This window comes from Pseudophryne corroboree, chromosome 5, assembly GCF_028390025.1.
Source record: "Pseudophryne corroboree isolate aPseCor3 chromosome 5, aPseCor3.hap2, whole genome shotgun sequence".
NCBI classification, from domain to species: Eukaryota; Metazoa; Chordata; class Amphibia; order Anura; family Myobatrachidae; genus Pseudophryne; species Pseudophryne corroboree.
The window spans coordinates 466642899-466660147 of NC_086448.1; the positions used below are offsets into that span (position 1 = coordinate 466642899).

Below are 17249 nucleotides of genomic sequence, written 5' to 3' on the forward strand. Positions count from 1 at the left end.
CTAGGTTGCGCTTCTTAGGCTACTGGACACCATTAGCTCCAGAGGGATCGAACACAGGACCTGACCTTGTCGTCCGTTCCCGGCCCCGCGCCGCCGTCCCCCTCGCAGAGCCAGAAGACAGAAGCCGGCAGAATCGGAGAAGACATCGAAATCGGCGGCAGAAGACTCCTGTCTTCACATGAGGTAGCGCACAGCACTGCAGCTGTGCGCCATTGCGCCCACACTAACCCACACACTCCGGTCACTGTAGGGTGCAGGGCGCAGGGGGGGGCGCCCTGGGCAGCAATTGTTACCTCCTGGCGAATGCTGCATATAAACAGTGGCACACTGTTATATGTATGAGCCCCCGCCATTTATTTTACAAGAAATCGCGGGACAGAAGCCCGCCGCTGAGGGGGCGGGGCCTTCCTCAGCACTCACCAGCGCCATTTTCCTGCCACAGCTCCGCTGAGAGGAAGCTCCCCAGGCTCTCCCCTGCAGAATCACGGTAGAGGGGTAAAAAAGAGAGGGGGGGGGGCACATAAATTTAGGCGCATAAATCATAATACAGCAGCTACTGGGTAAACACTAAGTTACTGTGTAATTCCTGGGTTATATAGCGCTGGGGTGTGTGCTGGCATACTCTCTCTCTGTCTCTCCAAAAGGCCTTTTGGGGGTCCTGTCCTCATTTAGAGCTTCCCCTGTGTGTGTGGTGTGTCGGTACGCGTGTGTCGACATGTTTGACGAAGAGGGCTATGTGGAGGCAGAGCAAGTGCAGTTGACTGACGTGTCGCCGCCGACGGTGCCGACACCTGATTGGATGGATATGTGGAAGGTGTTAAATGATAATGTAAACTCCTTACATAAAAGGTTGGATAAAGCTGATACCTCAGGTCAGTCAGGTTCTCAACCCGTGCCTGATCCTACAGCGCAGAGGCCCTCAGGGTCTCAAAAGTGCCCACTATCCAAAATGGTTGACACAGATGTCGACACGGATTCTGACTCCAGTGTCGACGACGATGATGCAAAATTGCAACCAAAAATGACAAAAGCTATACGTTACATGATTATAGCGATGAAGGATGTTTTACACATATCAGAGGTGAACCCTGTCCCTGACAAGAGGGTTTATATGTATGGGGAGAAAAAGCAAGAGGTGACTTTTCCCCCTTCACATGAGTTAAATGAGTTATGTGAAAGAGCGTGGGATTCCCCAGATAAGAAAGTCCTGATTTCCAAACGGTTACTTATGGCGTACCCTTTCCCGCCTGAGGACAGGGTGCGCTGGGAATCCTCCCCTAGGGTAGATAAAGCTCTGACACGCTTATCTAAGAAGGTGGCCCTGCCGTCGCAGGATACGGCCACCCTAAAGGATCCTGCAGATAGAAAGCAGGAAAGTATCCTGAAATCTGTTTATACACATTCAGGGACTCTACTGAGGCCGGCAATTGCGTCGGCGTGGATGTGTAGTGCTGTAGCAGCGTGGACAGATAATCTTTCTGAGGAAATGGATACCTTAGACAGGGATACTATTATGCTGACCCTGGGGCATATAAAAGACACTGTCCTATATATGAGGGATGCCCAGAGGGACATTTGCCTACTGGGCTCTAGAATTAATGCAATGTCAATTTCTGCCAGGAGGGTCCTGTGGACTCGGCAGTGGACAGGTGATGCCGACTCCAAAAAACACATGGAGGTGTTACCTTACAAGGGTGAGGAATTGTTTGGGGACGGTCTCTCGGACCTGGTTTCCACAGCTACTGCTGGGAAGTCAAACTTTTTGCCATATATTCCCCCACAACCGAAGAAAGCACCGTATTACCAAATGCAGTCCGTTCGCGCACAAAGAAGCAAGAAGGTCAGAGATGCTTCCTTTCTTGCTAGAGGCAGGGGCAGAGGAATAAAGCTGCACCTTACAGCTAGTTCCCAGGAACAGAAGTCCTCCCCGGCTTCCACTAAATCCACCGCATGACGCTGGGGCTCCACGGGTGGAGCCAGGAGCGGTGGGGGCGCGTCTCCGACATTTCAGCCACCAGTGGGTTCGCTCACAGGTGGATCCCTGGGCTATACAGATTGTGTCTCAGGGATACAAGCTGGAATTCGAGGTGATGCCCCCTCAACGTTACCTAAAATCGGCCCTGCCAGCTTCCCCCATAGAAAGGGAAGTAGTGGTAGCGGCAATTCACAAGCTATTTCTCCAGCAGGTGGTGGTAAAGGTTCCCCTTCCTCAACAGGGGAAGGGATACTATTCCACAATGTTTGTGGTACCGAAACCGGACGGTTCGGTCAGACCTATATTAAATTTAAAGTCCCTGAACATTTATCTGAAAAGATTCAAGTTCAAAATGGAATCGCTCAGAGCGGTCATTGCAAGCCTGGAAGAGGGGGATTTTATGGTGTCTCTGGACATCAAGGATGCTTACCTTGCATGTCCCCATTTATCCGCCTCATCAGGAGTACCTCAGATTTGTGGTACAGGACTGTCATTACCAATTCCAGACGTTGCCGTTTGGTCTGTCCACGGCACCGAGAATATTTACCAAGGTAATTGCAGAAATGATGGTGATCCTGAGAAAGCAAGGAGTCAAAGTTTTCCCATACTTGGACGATCTCCTCATAAAGGCGAGGTCGAGGGAGCAGTTGCAGATCAGCGTAGCGCACTCACAGGAAGTGTTGCAACAGCATGGCTGGATTCTGAATATCCCAAAGTCGCAGCTGATTCCTACGACGCGTCTGCCCTTTCTGGGCATGATTCTGGACACAGACCAGAAGAAGGTGTTTCTCCCGACGGAGAAGGCTCAAGAGCTTGTGACTCTAGTCAGAGACCTCTTAAAACCAAAACAGGTGTCGGTGCATCACTGCATGGGAGTCCTGGGAAAGATGGTGGCATCGTACGAAGCCATTCCCTTCGGCAGGTTCCATGCGAGGATCTTTCAATGGGATCTGTTGGACAAATGGTCCGGGTCGCATCTTCAGATGCATCGGCTGATCACCCTGTTCCCCAGGGCCTGGGTGTCTCTTCTGTGGTGGCTACAGAGTGCTCACCTTCTCGAGGGCCGCAGATTCGGCATACAGGACTGGGTCCTGTTGACCACGGATGCGAGCCTCCGAGGGTGGGGGGCAGTCACTCAGGGAAGAAACTTCCAAGGGTTGTGGTCAAGTCAGGAAACTTGTCTGCACATAAATATCCTGGAACTAAGGGCCATATTCAACGCCCTGAGTCAAGCGGAGCCCCTACTTCGCAACCAACCGGTGCTGATTCAGTCAGACAACAACACCGCGGTGGCTCATGTAAACCGCCAGGGCGGCACAAGAAGCAGAGTCGCGATGGCGGAAGCCACCAGGATTCTTCGGTGGGCGGAGAATCACGTACAAGCACTGTCAGCAGTGTTCTTTCCGGGAGTGGACAACTGGGAAGCAGACTTCCTCAGCAGGCACGACCTCCACCCGGGAGAGTGGGGACTTCATCAAGAAGTCTTCATTCAGATTACAGATCGATGGGAACTGCCACAGGTAGACATGATGGCGTCCCGTCTCAACAAAAAGCTGCAACGGTATTGCGCCAGGTCAAGAGCTGTGGACGCCCTGGTAACACCGTGGGTGTTCCAGTCGGTCTATGTGTTCCCTCCTCTTCCTCTCATACCCAAGGTACTGAGAATCGTAAGAAGAAGAGGAGTGAGAACAATACTCATTGTTCCGGATTGGCCAAGAAGACCTTGGTACCCGGAATTGCAAGAAATGCTCACAGAGGACCCATGGCCTCTGCCTCTCACACAGGACCTGTTGCAACAGGGGCCCTGTCTGTTCCAAGACTTACCACGGCTGCGTTTGACGGCATGGCGGTTGAACGCCGGATCCTAGCGGAAAAACTCATTCCGGAGGAAGTTATTCCTACGCTGATAAAGGCTAGGAAGGACGTGACAGCAAAGCATTATAACCGCATATGGCGAAAATATATATCTTGGTGTGAGGCCAGGAAGGCCCCTACAGAGGAATTCCAACTGGGCAGATTTCTGCACTTCCTACAGTCTGGAGTGACTATGGGCCTGAAGTTGGGATCCATAAAGGTCCAGATTTCGGCCCTATCCATTTTCTTTCAAAAGGAACTGGCGTCTCTTCCTGAAGTTCAGACGTTTGTTAAGGGAGTGCTGCATATTCAGCCCCCTTTTGTGCCACCTGTGGCACCTTGGGATCTCAACATGGTGTTGGGTTTCCTAAAATCCCTCTGGTTTGAACCACTTAAGACCGTGGAGCTAAAGTATCTCACATGGAAGGTGGTCATGCTATTGGCATTAGCTTCGGCTAGGCGTGTGTCAGAATTGGCGGCTTTGTCATGTAAAAGCCCCTATCTGGTTTTTCATATGGACAGGGCGGAATTGCGGACTCATCCCCAATTTCTGCCAAAGGTGGTGTCATCTTTTCATTTGAACCAACCTATTGTAGTGCCTGCGGCTACTCGTGACTTGGAGGATTCCAGGTTACTAGATGTAGTCAGGGCTTTGAAGATTTATGTAGCCCGAACGGCTGGAGTCCGGAAAACTGACACACTGTTTATCCTATATGCACCCGACAACAAGTTGGGTGCTCCTGCTTCAAAGCAAACCGTTGCCCGCTGGATCTGTAACACGATTCAGCAGGCTCATTCTGCGGCTGGATTGCAGCATCCAAAATCAGTGAAAGCCCATTCCACAAGGAAGGTGGGCTCTTCTTGGACGGCTGCCCGAGGGGTTTCGGCATTACAGCTTTGCCGAGCTGCTACTTGGTCGGGTTCAAACACATTTGCAAAATTCTACAAGTTTGATACCCTGGCTGAGGAGGACCTTGAGTTTGCCCATTCGGTGCTGCAGAGTCATCCGCACTCTCCCGCCCGTTTGGGAGCTTTGGTATAATCCCCATGGTCCTTACGGAGTCCCCAGCATCCACTAGGACGTCAGAGAAAAAAAGATTTTACTTACCGGTAAATCTATTTCTCGTAGTCCGTAGTGGATGCTGGGCGCCCGTCCCAAGTGCGGACTTTCTGCAGTACGTGTACATAGTTATTGCTTAATAATGGGTTATGTTATGTTGGCATCCATGGTTGATGCCCTGTTGTTGTTCATACTGTTGACTGGATAAGTGTATCACAAGTTATACGGTGTGATTGGTGTGGCTGGTATGAGTCTTACCCGAGATTCCAAAATCCTTTCCTTATAATGTCTGCTCTTCCGGGCAGTTTCCTTAACTGAGGTCTGGAGGAGGGGCATAGAGGGAGGAGCCAGTGCACACCAGATAGTACTAAATCTTTCTTTAGAGTGCCAGTCTCCTGCGGAGCCCGCTATTCCCCATGGTCCTTACGGAGTCCCCAGCATCCACTACGGACTACGAGAAATAGATTTACCGGTAAGTAAAATCTTATTTCTCTGACGTCCTAGTGGATGCTGGGAACTCCGTAAAGGACCATGGGGAATAGCGGCTCCGCAGGAGACTGGGCACAACTAAAGAAAGCTTTAGGACTACCTGGTGTGCACTGGCTCCTCCCACTATGACCCTCCTCCAGACCTCAGTTAGAATCTTGTGCCCGGCTGAGCTGGATGCACACTAGGGGCTCTCCTGAGCTCCTAGAAAAAGAAAGTATATTTTAGGTTTTTTATTTTCAGTGAGATCTGCAGGCAACAGAGTAGGGAAATGGTTCTAAATTGCACACCCTCCAGTAATGAAAGGTGCTATGCTGCTGAGAATAATGTAGTACACACAGACAAAACGGGGTGCAGATGCACTAAGCGATCATTACAGTATAATATAGTAAATCATAAGAGGTTGTTAGTATATCGTTGGCCAAGGATATTGGCCTACCCACCAATCGTCCAAGTCACCTCTTGTCGGGCAGGTTCCTAACACTATGGGGCCAACATCCGGAACGCAGGAAACCCCCAAGCATGATCCAGCAAAGGACCCCCCCAGGGCATCACACTAAAAAATAGTGATAGTAAAGGGATATAAAGTGTGAGTATATGGAGGTCTCTACTATGAGTTTAAAGGTAGAGAGTATGTGAAAAAAAATGTGCATACATAAATAATAGACAAAACAGGATATAAAGAGTGACTGTGTATTTAAATGGTGATGCCCTGAGACAGTCCAGCCAGAACAGGCACGGGGGACCCTACGTCCAAACGCCGACCCCAAGTTGACTGACACTATGTATAAATAAATAGGACTTACTTAAAATTATGCCTGTGCACTGTGCAGTCCTTGTTGGTTTCCCTGCTTAAAAACATAGAGGGTGGTGGGGGAGGGGTGCCAATCTAGATTTGAGGCATTCTCAAACCTCAGGTGTGTATTTCTACACATATACATAGTAGGGAAATGGTTCTAAGTTGCACACCCTCCAGTAATGAAAGGTGCTATGCTGCTGAGAATAATGTAGTACACACAGACAAAACGGGGTGCAGATGCACTAAGCGATCATTACAGTATAATATAGTAAATCATAAGAGGTTGTTAGTATATCGTTGGCCAAGGATATTGGCCTACCCACCAATCGTCCAGGTCACCTCTTGTCACTTGTCACTAACAACCTCTTATGATTTACTATATTATACTGTAATGATCGCTTAGTGCATCTGCACCCCGTTTTGTCTGTGTGTACTACATTATTCTCAGCAGCATAGCACCTTTCATTACTGGAGGGTGTGCAATTTAGAACCATTTCCCTACTATGTATATGTGTAGAAATACACACCTGAGGTTTGAGAATGCCTCAAATCTAGATTGGCACCCCTCCCCCACCACCCTCTATGTTTTTAAGCAGGGAAACCAACAAGGACTGCACAGTGCACAGGCATAATTTTAAGTAAGTCCTATTTATTTATACATAGTGTCAGTCAACTTGGGGTCGGCGTTTGGACGTAGGGTCCCCCGTGCCTGTTCTGGCTGGACTGTCTCAGGGCACCACCATTTAAATACACAGTCACTTTTTATATCCTGTTTTGTCTATTATTTATGTATGCACATTTTTTTTCACATACTCTCTACCTTTAAACTCATAGTAGAGACCTCCATATACTCACACTTTATATCCCTTTACTATCACTATTTTTTAGTGTGATGCCCTGGGGGGGTCCTTTGCTGGATCATGCTTGGGGGTTTCCTGCGTTCCGGATGTTGGCCCCATAGTGTTAGGAACCTGCCCGACAAGAGGTGACCTGGACGATTGGTGGGTAGGCCAATATCCTTGGCCAACGATATACTAACAACCTCTTATGATTTACTATATTATACTGTAATGATCGCTTAGTGCATCTGCAACCCGTTTTGTCTGTGTGTACTACATTATTCTCAGCAGCATAGCACCTTTCATTACTGGAGGGTTGCAATTTAGAACCATTTCCCTACTATGTATATGTGTAGAAATACACACCTGAGGTTTGAGAATGCCTCAAATCTAGATTGGCACCCCTCCCCCACCACCCTCTATGTTTTTAAGCAGGGAAACCAACAAGGACTGCACAGTGCACAGGCATAATTTTAAGTAAGTCCTATTTATTTATACATAGTGTCAGTCAACTTGGGGTCGGCGTTTGGACGTAGGGTCCCCCGTGCCTGTTCTGGCTGGACTGTCTCAGGGCATCACCATTTAAATACACAGTCACTTTTTATATCCTGTTTTGTCTATTATTTATGTATGCACATTTTTTTTCACATACTCTCTACCTTTAAACTCATAGTAGAGACCTCCATATACTCACACTTTATATCCCTTTACTATCACTATTTTTTAGTGTGATGCCCTGGGGGGGTCCTTTGCTGGATCATGCTTGGGGGTTTCCTGCGTTCCGGATGTTGGCCCCATAGTGTTAGGAACCTGCCCGACAAGAGGTGACCTGGACGATTGGTGGGTAGGCCAATATCCTTGGCCAACGATATACTAACAACCTCTTATGATTTACTATATTATACTGTAATGATCGCTTAGTGCATCTGCACCCCGTTTTGTCTGTGTGTACTGCAGGCAACAGACTCACTGCTACGAGGGACTAAGGGGAGAAGAAGCGAACCTACCTGATTGGAGCTAGTTTGGGCTTCTTAGGCTACTGGACACCATTAGCTCCAGAGGGATCGAACACAGGACCCGACCTCGATCGTTCGGTCCCGGAGCCGCGCCGCCGTCCCCCTAACAGAGCCAGAAGCATGAAGATGGTCCTGAAAATCGGCGGCAGAAGACTTCGGTCTTCAACAAGGTAGCGCACAGCACTGCAGCTGTGCGCCATTGCTCCTCATGCACACCTCACACTCCGGTCACTGATGGGTGTAGGGCGCTGGGGGGGGGCGCCCTGAGCAGCAATATTAAACACCTTGGCTGGCAAATCTACACAATATATAGTCATATAGGCTATATATGTGTAAAATACCCCTGCCAGAGATCCATAAAAAAGCGGGAGAAGTCCGCCGAAAAAGGGGCGGGGCTATCTCCCTCAGCACACTGGCGCCATTTTTTCTTCACAGTGCAGCTGGAAGACAGCTCCCCAGGCTCTCCCCTGTAGTTTTCAGGCTCAAAGGGTTAAAAAGAGAGGGGGGGCACTAAATGTAGGCGTAATATTGTGTATACAAGCGCTATTGGGAAAAAAATCACTCAGTTATAGTGTTAATCCCTGCATTATATAGCGCTCTGGTGTGTGCTGGCATACTCTCTCTCTGTCTCCCCAAAGGACTTTGTGGGGTCCTGTCCTCAGTCAGAGCATTCCCTGTGTGTGTGCGGTGTGTCGGTACGGCTGTGTCGACATGTTTGAGGAGGAAGGTTATGTGGAGGCGGAGCAGATGCCGATAAATGTGATGTCGCCCCCTGGGGGGCCGACACCAGAGTGGATGGATAGGTGGAAGGTATTAACCGACAGTGTCAACTCCTTACATAAAAGGCTGGATGACGTAACAGCTGTGGGACAGCCGGCTTCTCAGCCCGCGCCTGCCCAGGCGTCTCAAAGGTCATCAGGGGCTCAAAAACGCCCGCTACCTCAGATGGCAGACACAGAGGTCGACACGGAGTCTGACTCCAGTGTCGACGAGGTTGAGACATACACAATCCACTAGGAACATCCGTAGCATGATCTCGGCAATGAAAAATGTGTTACACATTTCTGACATTAACCCAAGTACCATTAAAAAAGGGGTTTAGGTTTGGGGAGAAAAAGCAGCCAGTGTTTTGTTCCCCCATCAGATGAGTGAAGGAAGTGTGTGAAGAAGCGTGGGTTCCCCCGATAAGAAACTGGTAATTTCTAAAAAGTTACTGATGGCGTACCCTTTCCCGCCAGAGGATAGATCACGTGGGGAGATATCCCCTAGGGTGGATAAGGCGCTCACACGTTTGTAAAAAAAAGGGTGGCACTGCCGTCTTAGGATACGGCCACTTTGAAGGAGCCTGCTGATAAAAAGCAGGAGGCTTTCCTGAAGTCTGTATTTACACACTCAGGTACTATATTGAGACCTGAAATTGCTGCTGCAGCGTGGTCTGTTACCCTGTCAGATTGTTACCTCGACAGGGATAATATTTGGCTAACCATAGAGCATATTAAAGACGTCGTCTTATATATAGGGATGCACAGGGGGATATTTACCGGCTGGCATCCAGAATTCACGCAATGTCCATTCGGCCAGGAGGGTATTAGAGACCCGGCAGTGGACAGGTGATGCTGATTTTAAAAGGCACATGGAGATTCTGCCTTATAAGGGTGAGGAATTGTTGGGGATGGTCTCTGGGACCTCGTATCCACAGCAACAGCTGGGAAGAAAAATTTTTACCTCAGGTTTCCTCACACCCTAAGAAAGCACCGTATTATCAGGTACAGTCCTTTCGGCTTCAGAAAAGCAAGCGGGTCAAAGGCGCTTCCTTTCTGCACAGAGACAAGGGAAGAGGGAAAAGCTGCACCAGACAGCCAGTTCCCAGGATCAAAAATCTTCCCCCGCTTCCTCTGAGTCCACCGCATGACGCTGGGGCTCCACAGGTGGAGCCAGGTGTCTTGGGAACTTCAGCGACCAGTGGGCTCGCTCACAGGTTGACCCCTGGGTTCTACAAGTAGTATCACAGGGATACAAGCTGGAGTTCGAGGCGACTCCCCCTCGCCGTTACCTCAAATCAGCCTTGCCTGCTGCCCTCAGAGAAAGGGAGGTAGTACTGGCGGCAAATTTACAAGCTGTACTTCCAGCAGGTGATAATCAAGGTACCCCTCCTTCAACAAGGCCGGGGTTACTATTCCACAATGTTGTGGTACCGACACCAGACGGTTTGGTGTGACCCATTCTAAAATTGAAATCCTTGAACACTTATATACGAAGGTTCAAGTTCAAAATGGAATCGCTTAGGGCGGTTATTGCAAGCCTGGACGAAGGGGATTACATGGTATCACTGGACATCAAGGATGCTTACCTGCATGTCCCCATTTACCCTCCTGACCAGGAGTACCTCAAAATTGTGGTACAGGACTGTCATTACCTATTTCCAGACGTTGCCGTGGTCTGCTCCCGGCACCGAGGGTATTTACCAAGGTAATGGCCGAAATGATTATACTCCTTTGAAAACAGGGAGTTATAATTATTCCGTACTTGGACGATCTCCTTATAAAGGCGAGGTCCAGGGAGCAGTTGTTGGTCGGAGTAGCACTATCTCAGGAAGTGCTACAACAGCACGGCTGGATTCTGAATATTCCAAAGTCGCAGCTGGTTCCTACGACGCGTCTACTGTTCCTGGGTATGGTTCTGGACACAGAACAGGGAAAAGTGTTTCTCCTGGAGAAGGCCAAGGAGTTGTCAACTCTAGTCAGAGACCTCCTAAAACAGATACAGGTGTCGGTGCATCAATGCACGCGAGTCCTGGGAAAGATGGTAGCTTCTTACGAAGAAATTCCATTTGGCAGGTTCCATGCAAGGATCTTCCAGTGGGATCTGTTGGACAAGTGGTCCGGGTCGCATCTTCGGATGCATCGGCTGATAACCCTGTCTCCAAGGGCCAGGGTGTCGCTGTTGTGGTTGCTGCAGAGTGCTCATCTTCTTGAGGGCCGCAGATTCGGCATACAGGACTGGGTCCTGGTGACCACGGATGCCAGCCTTCGAGGCTGGGGGGCAGTCACACAGGGAAGAAACTTCCAAGGATTATGATCGAGTCAGGAAACTTCCCTACACATAAATATTCTGGAACTAAAGGCCATTTACAATGCCCTAAGTCAGGCAAGACCCCTGCTTCAACACCAGCCGGTGCTGATCCAGTCAGACAACATCACGGAGGTCGCCCATGTAAACCAACAGGGCGGCACAAGAAGCAGGATGGCGATGGCAGAAGCCACAAGGATTTTCCGATGGGCGGAAAATCATGTGTTAGCACTGTCAGCAGTGTTCATTCCCGGTGTGGACACGACCTCCACCCGGGAGAATGGGGACTTCATCCAGAAGTCTTCCAAATGATTGTACACCTTTGGGAAAGGCCACAGGTGGACATGATGGCGTCCCGCCTCAACAAAAAGCTAAAAAGATATTGCACCTGGTCAAAGGACCCTCAGGCGATAGCTGTGGACGTTCTGGTAACACCGTGGGTGTACCAGTCGGTGTATGTGTTCCTTCCTCTGCCTCTCATACCCAAGGTACTGAGAATAATAAGAAGGAGAGGAGTAAGAACTATACTCGTGGTTCCGGATGGGCCAAGAAGAGCTTGGTACCCAGAACTTCATGAAGTGATCTCAGAGGACCCATGGCCTCTGCCGCTCAGACAGGACCTGCTGCAGCACGGGCCCTGTCTGTTCCAAGACTTGCCGCGGCTGCCTTTGACGGCATGGCGGTTGAACACCGGATCCTGAAGGAAAAAAGGCATTCCGGAGAAAGTCATTCCTACGCTGATTAAGGCTAGGAAAGATGTGACCGAAAAACATTATCACCACATATGGTGAAAATATGTTGCTTGGTGGGAGGCCAGGAAGGCCCCAACGGAGGATTTTCAACTGGGTCGATTTCTGCACTTCCTACAGTTAGGAGTGACTATGGGCCTAAAATTGGTTTCCATTAAGGTCCATATCTCGGCTCTGTACATTTTCTTCCAAAAAGAACTGGCTTCACTGCCTGAAGTTCAGACTTTTGTTAAGGGAGTGCTGCATATTCAGCCCCGTTTGTGCCTCCAGTGGCACCGTGGGATCTCAACGTGGTGTTGGATTCCCTGAAGTCGCATTGGTTTGAGCCACTTAAATCCGTAGAGCTAAAATACCTCACGTGGAAAGTGGTCATGCTGTTGGCGTTGGCGTCGGCCAGGCGTGTATCAGAATTGGCGGCTTTGTCAGGCAAAAGCCCTTATCTGAATTTTCATATGGATAGGGCGGAATTGAGGACTCATTCCCAATTCCTTCCTAAGGTGGTATCAGCTTTTCAGGTGAACCAACCTATTGTGGAGCCGGCGGCTACTTGGGACTTGGAGGACTCCAAGTTACTGGACGTAGTCAGGGCCCTGAGAATATATGTTTCCAGGACGGCTGAAGTCAGGAAAACTGACTCGCTAATTATCCTGTATGCACCCGACAAGTTGGGTGCTCCTGCTTCAAAGCAGACTATTGCTCGCTGGATCTGTAGCACGTTTCAGCTTGCACATTCTGCGGCTGGACTGCCGCATCCTAAATCAGTAAAAGCCCATTCCACGAGGAAGGTGGGCTCTTCTTGGGCGGCTGCCCGAGGGGTCTCGGCTTTACAACTTTAACGAGCTGCTACTTGGTCGGGTTCAAACACTTTTGCAAGAATCTACAAGTTTGATATCCTGGCTGAGGTGGACCTTGAGTTTGCTCATTCGGTGCTGCAGAGTCATCCGCACTCTCCCGCCCGTTTGGGAGCTTTGGTATAATCCCCATGGTCCTTACGGAGTTCCCAGCATCCACTAGGACGTCAGAGAAAATAAGATTTTACTCACCGGTAAATCTATTTCTCATAGTCCGTAGTGGATGCTGGGCGCCCATCCCAAGTGCGGATTGTCTGCAATACTTGTATATAGTTATTGCCTAACTAAAGGGTTATTGTCATGAGCCATCTGTAGTGAGGCTCAGTTATATTTCATACTGTTAACTGGGTATAATATCACGAGTTATGCGGTGTGATTGGTGTGGCTGGTATGAGTCTTACCCGGGATTCAAAATCCTTTTCCTATTGTGTCAGCTCTTCCGGGCACAGTATCCTAACTGAGGTCTGGAGGAGGGTCATAGTGGGAGGAGCCAGTGCACACCAGGTAGTCCTAAAGCTTTCTTTAGTTGTGCCCAGTCTCCTGCGGAGCCGCTATTCCCCATGGTCCTTACGGAGTTCCCAGCATCCACTACGGACTACGAGAAATAGATTTACTGGTGAGTAAAATCTTATTTTTTCTTGTGGTTTTAATTTAAATCTGAAACTACTGCACAAAAAACCTGATACTGTAAAGTCAATCACATTATGTCTGCTGTTCCTTTCCTTGCATCACCTGATACAAAATATGAGTTATTTATTGCAAATTAGTTGTGAAGGCTGCATATAATATATAACTGAAATGAACTGCTATTCATTCACAGCATATAGTGAGCTGGGATATTACATTATTAACAAGCTTCACCATGTGGATGAGTCTGTGGGAAATAAAACACGGAAGGCCTTCCTTTATCTGGCAGCATTCCCATTTATGGATGCTATGGTGAGTACCGTGTTATCTAATAGATACAAAATGTGAATTATATTTGGCACTTTTCCCAAGGCATTGTTTAGTCCTAGGATGGAGCTTCATTTCCTATCATACTTAGCTAATGAGCTAACCCAGTGGTTCCCAAACTGGGAGTCTCGGGGCTACTTGCAGGGGTGCCACGGGTTGGTGGGCCAGGACCAAATCAAATTATTTCTTGTCAATGTGATAGGCATATGGCTAATGCTAGTGGCTGACGATCTTAAATTATGTGGACAAACAGAAGTGTAACCCTCTCCACCACCACATACTGTAACTGAACCAAAGGTTCAAATTTTTGGCCTAGTGGTTCTGTGAAAACATTATCATACTCTAGGGCGCTGTGAGTCAAGAAAGTTTGGGAACCACTGAGCTAACCAAAGTTTTTTGTCATAGAAATAGTTACGCTATTTAAATACAAAAACTATTCTGTGGTTACTTTGAGTCCTTTTGGAAGGCTACAGCATATTTTTTATCAAGTGTAAGAAAACCATTAGGTGAATGTAATGTGACATTTTAACATGTCACAGCTAATGGTATATTTACTAAGTGGTGGTGTCCAAATCCTGGTGGTTTCACTGTGGTTTACCAGTGGGATTCCATCCCATAGATTTCTAAGCACAAACCCACCGCAAAACCGCAGAGAAACCACGGTTTATATTACAGTTGAACATCAAAACACCGTCAATGTTTTTCTCATTAGAAATATAAATACCACACATTTATTAAACAGTGGATTTACAACTTGCCACATGTATTATACACTGCTCAAAAAAATAAAGGGAACACTTAAACAACACATTGTAACTCCAAGTCAATCACACTTCTGTGAAATCAAACTGTCCACTTAGGAAGCAACACTGATTGACAATCAATTTCACATGCTGTTGTGCAAATGGAATAGACAACAGGTGGAAATGATAGGCAATTAGCAAGACACCCCCAATAAAGGAGTTGTTCTGCAGGTGGTGATCACAGACCACTTCTCAGCTCCTATGCTTTCTGGCTAATGTTTTGGTCACTTTTGAAAGCTGGCGGTGCTTTCACTCTAGTGGTAGCATGAGACGGAGTCTACAACCCACACAAGTGGCTCAGGTAGTGCAGCTCATCCAGGATGGCACATCAATGCAAGCTGTGGCAAGAAGGTTTGCTGTGTCTGTCAGCGTAGTGTCCAGAGCATGGAGGCGCTACCAGGAGACAGGCCAGTACATCAGGAGACGTGGAGGAGGCCGTAGGAGGGCAACAACCCAGCAGCAGGACCGCTACCTCTGCCTTTGTGCAAGGAGGAACAGGAGGAGCACTGCCAGAGTCCTGCAAAATGACCTCCAGCAAGCCACAAATGTGCATGTGTCTACTCAAACGATCAGAAACAGACTCCATGAGGGTGGTATGAGGGCCCGACGTCCACAGGTGGGGTTGTGCTTACAGCCCAACACCGTGCAGGACGTTTGGCATTTGCCAGAGAACACCAAGATTGGCAAATTCGCCACTGGCGCCCTGTGCTCTTCACAGATGAAAGCAGGTTCTCACTGAGCACATGTGACAGATGTGACAGAGTCTGGAGACGCCAAGGAGAACGTTCTTCTGCCTGCAACATCCTCCATCATGACCGGTTTGGCAGTGGGTCAGTAATAGTGTGGGGTGGCATTTCTTTGGGGGGCCGCACAGCCCTCCATGTGCTCGCCAGAGGTAGCCTGACTGCCATTAGGTACCGAGATGAGATCCTCAGACCCCTTGTGAGACCATATGCTGGTGCGGTTGGCCCTGGGTTCCTCCTAATGCAAGACAATGCTAGACCTCATGTGGCTGGAGTGTGTCAGCAGTTCCTGCAAGACGAAGGCATTGATGCTATGGACTGGCCCGCCCGTTCCCCACACCTGAATCCAATTGAGCACATCTGGAACATCATGTCTCGCTCCATCCACCAACGCCACGTTGCACCGCAGACTGTCCAGGAGTTGGCGGATGCTTTAGTCCAGGTCTGGGAGGAGATCCCTCAGGAGACCATCCGCCACCTCATCAGGAGCATGCCCAGGCGTTGTAGGGAGGTCATACAGGCACGTGGAGGCCACACACACGACTGAGCCTCATTTTGACTTGTTTTAAGGACATTACATCAATGTTGGATCAGCCTGTAGTGTGTTTTTCCACTTTAATTTTGAGTGTGACTCCAAATCCAGACCTCCATGGGTTAATAAATTTGATTTCCATTGATAATTTTTGTGTGATTTTGTTGTCAGCACATTCAACTATGTAAAGAACAAAGTATTTAATAAGAATATTTCATTCATTCAGATCTAGGATGTGTTATTTTAGTGTTCCCTTTATTTTTTTGAGAAGTGTAGTAACAATGGAGTCTGCACCCCCTGTATTATAGTATATTATATTATCTGTGCCACCTGTATTTTAGTAATAGGTCACTACAGTGTAAACCACCTGCACAATAATAGTGCAGCACCAAAGTCTGCCTCGGCTGTACTATAACAAGACATCAGTGTCTGCTCCCCTTGTAGTACAGCAACCTGACACCAGAGCATGCTTAGCCTATAGAATAATCATAATAATAATAATGGTAATAATAATATCATTATCTGCTGTCAGACACAGCAACTCTGTTCTTGCTTACTTGTGGGAATGATAGAAGGTAGGCAGAACTCAGACTAAGGGAAAAAGGTTGCCTCTCCTAACTTAACTATGCTGCCAGGGAACATATTGCTGCAGACTGGTATACAAGAAAATATCTGTCAACCTTCTGCAGTGGGGATATGTATTTTAATACTCTTTACAGAGGGTGTAACAGGTGCATTTCAGATGAAAGGGGCGGGGCCATAGGCAGATCTCTCAGCCATACTCTTCCTGCTCCCGGACAGCAGAAGTTGTGACTGTGGACAGGTCATTGGTGGCAGCAGGCGCCGGCGGGGTGACTGCGACTGCGCCCTCAGATCGCAGGGCGTCGGGCGATTGCCCTGCTTTAGAACCGCCACTGGAGGTAATGACCCATCAAGTCTTTTGGCCACTATGTATCTATTACTACTGTGGTAGATAATTATACTGGGGATCTATTGCCACTGGGGGCTGGAAGGTAATTTTGCAATAGACACAGGGGTAGGAGGTGTGAAAAACCAACTAGACATCATTTTTGCAATAAAATATTTAAATTAATTTCTACAAATAAATTGTTATTAACTTAAGTTTTTTTAAAACAATTTTTGTGGGCCTTTTGGTAAACAAAAAATGGTCAGTTAAGTTGTTAGTAGAGCTTTACAGGAATCTTGAGTTCCGCTAATGTATATACAGTACTACAAATCATCTTTTGACTTAATGCTCTTTGAATATCAGTAATATTAAATTATCATTTAAAGACATCATTTTAGATTTAGTTATATTAGAATCTGAACCCCACTTACTGAATATATGTTATTTGTTAACTGATAGAATATTGAATGCTCTATTGTTAAATTTGTTAAGGGTTGTTTCTTTTGCTACAGTGATTGTTTCACATTACCGTATATACTCGAGTATAAGCCGACTTTTTCAGCACTTTTTTTTGTGCTGAAAAAGCCCCCTCGGCTTATACTCGAGTCAGTG

The 17249-nt window shown here is 47.9% G+C and overlaps 1 protein-coding gene across 4 annotated transcripts in view; it reads left to right on the top strand.

Annotated features, from left to right (window-relative positions):
• ANKH (ANKH inorganic pyrophosphate transport regulator) overlaps positions 1 to 17249 on the top strand; it is a 290689-nt gene that overhangs the window by 185763 nt on the left and 87677 nt on the right. For all 4 annotated transcript variants that reach the window (XM_063922954.1, XM_063922955.1, XM_063922957.1 and 1 more), the window contains one exon: positions 13519 to 13637. In XM_063922954.1, coding sequence (XP_063779024.1) covers positions 13519 to 13637 — 119 coding nt within the window. The remainder of the gene's footprint in view (positions 1 to 13518; positions 13638 to 17249) is intronic.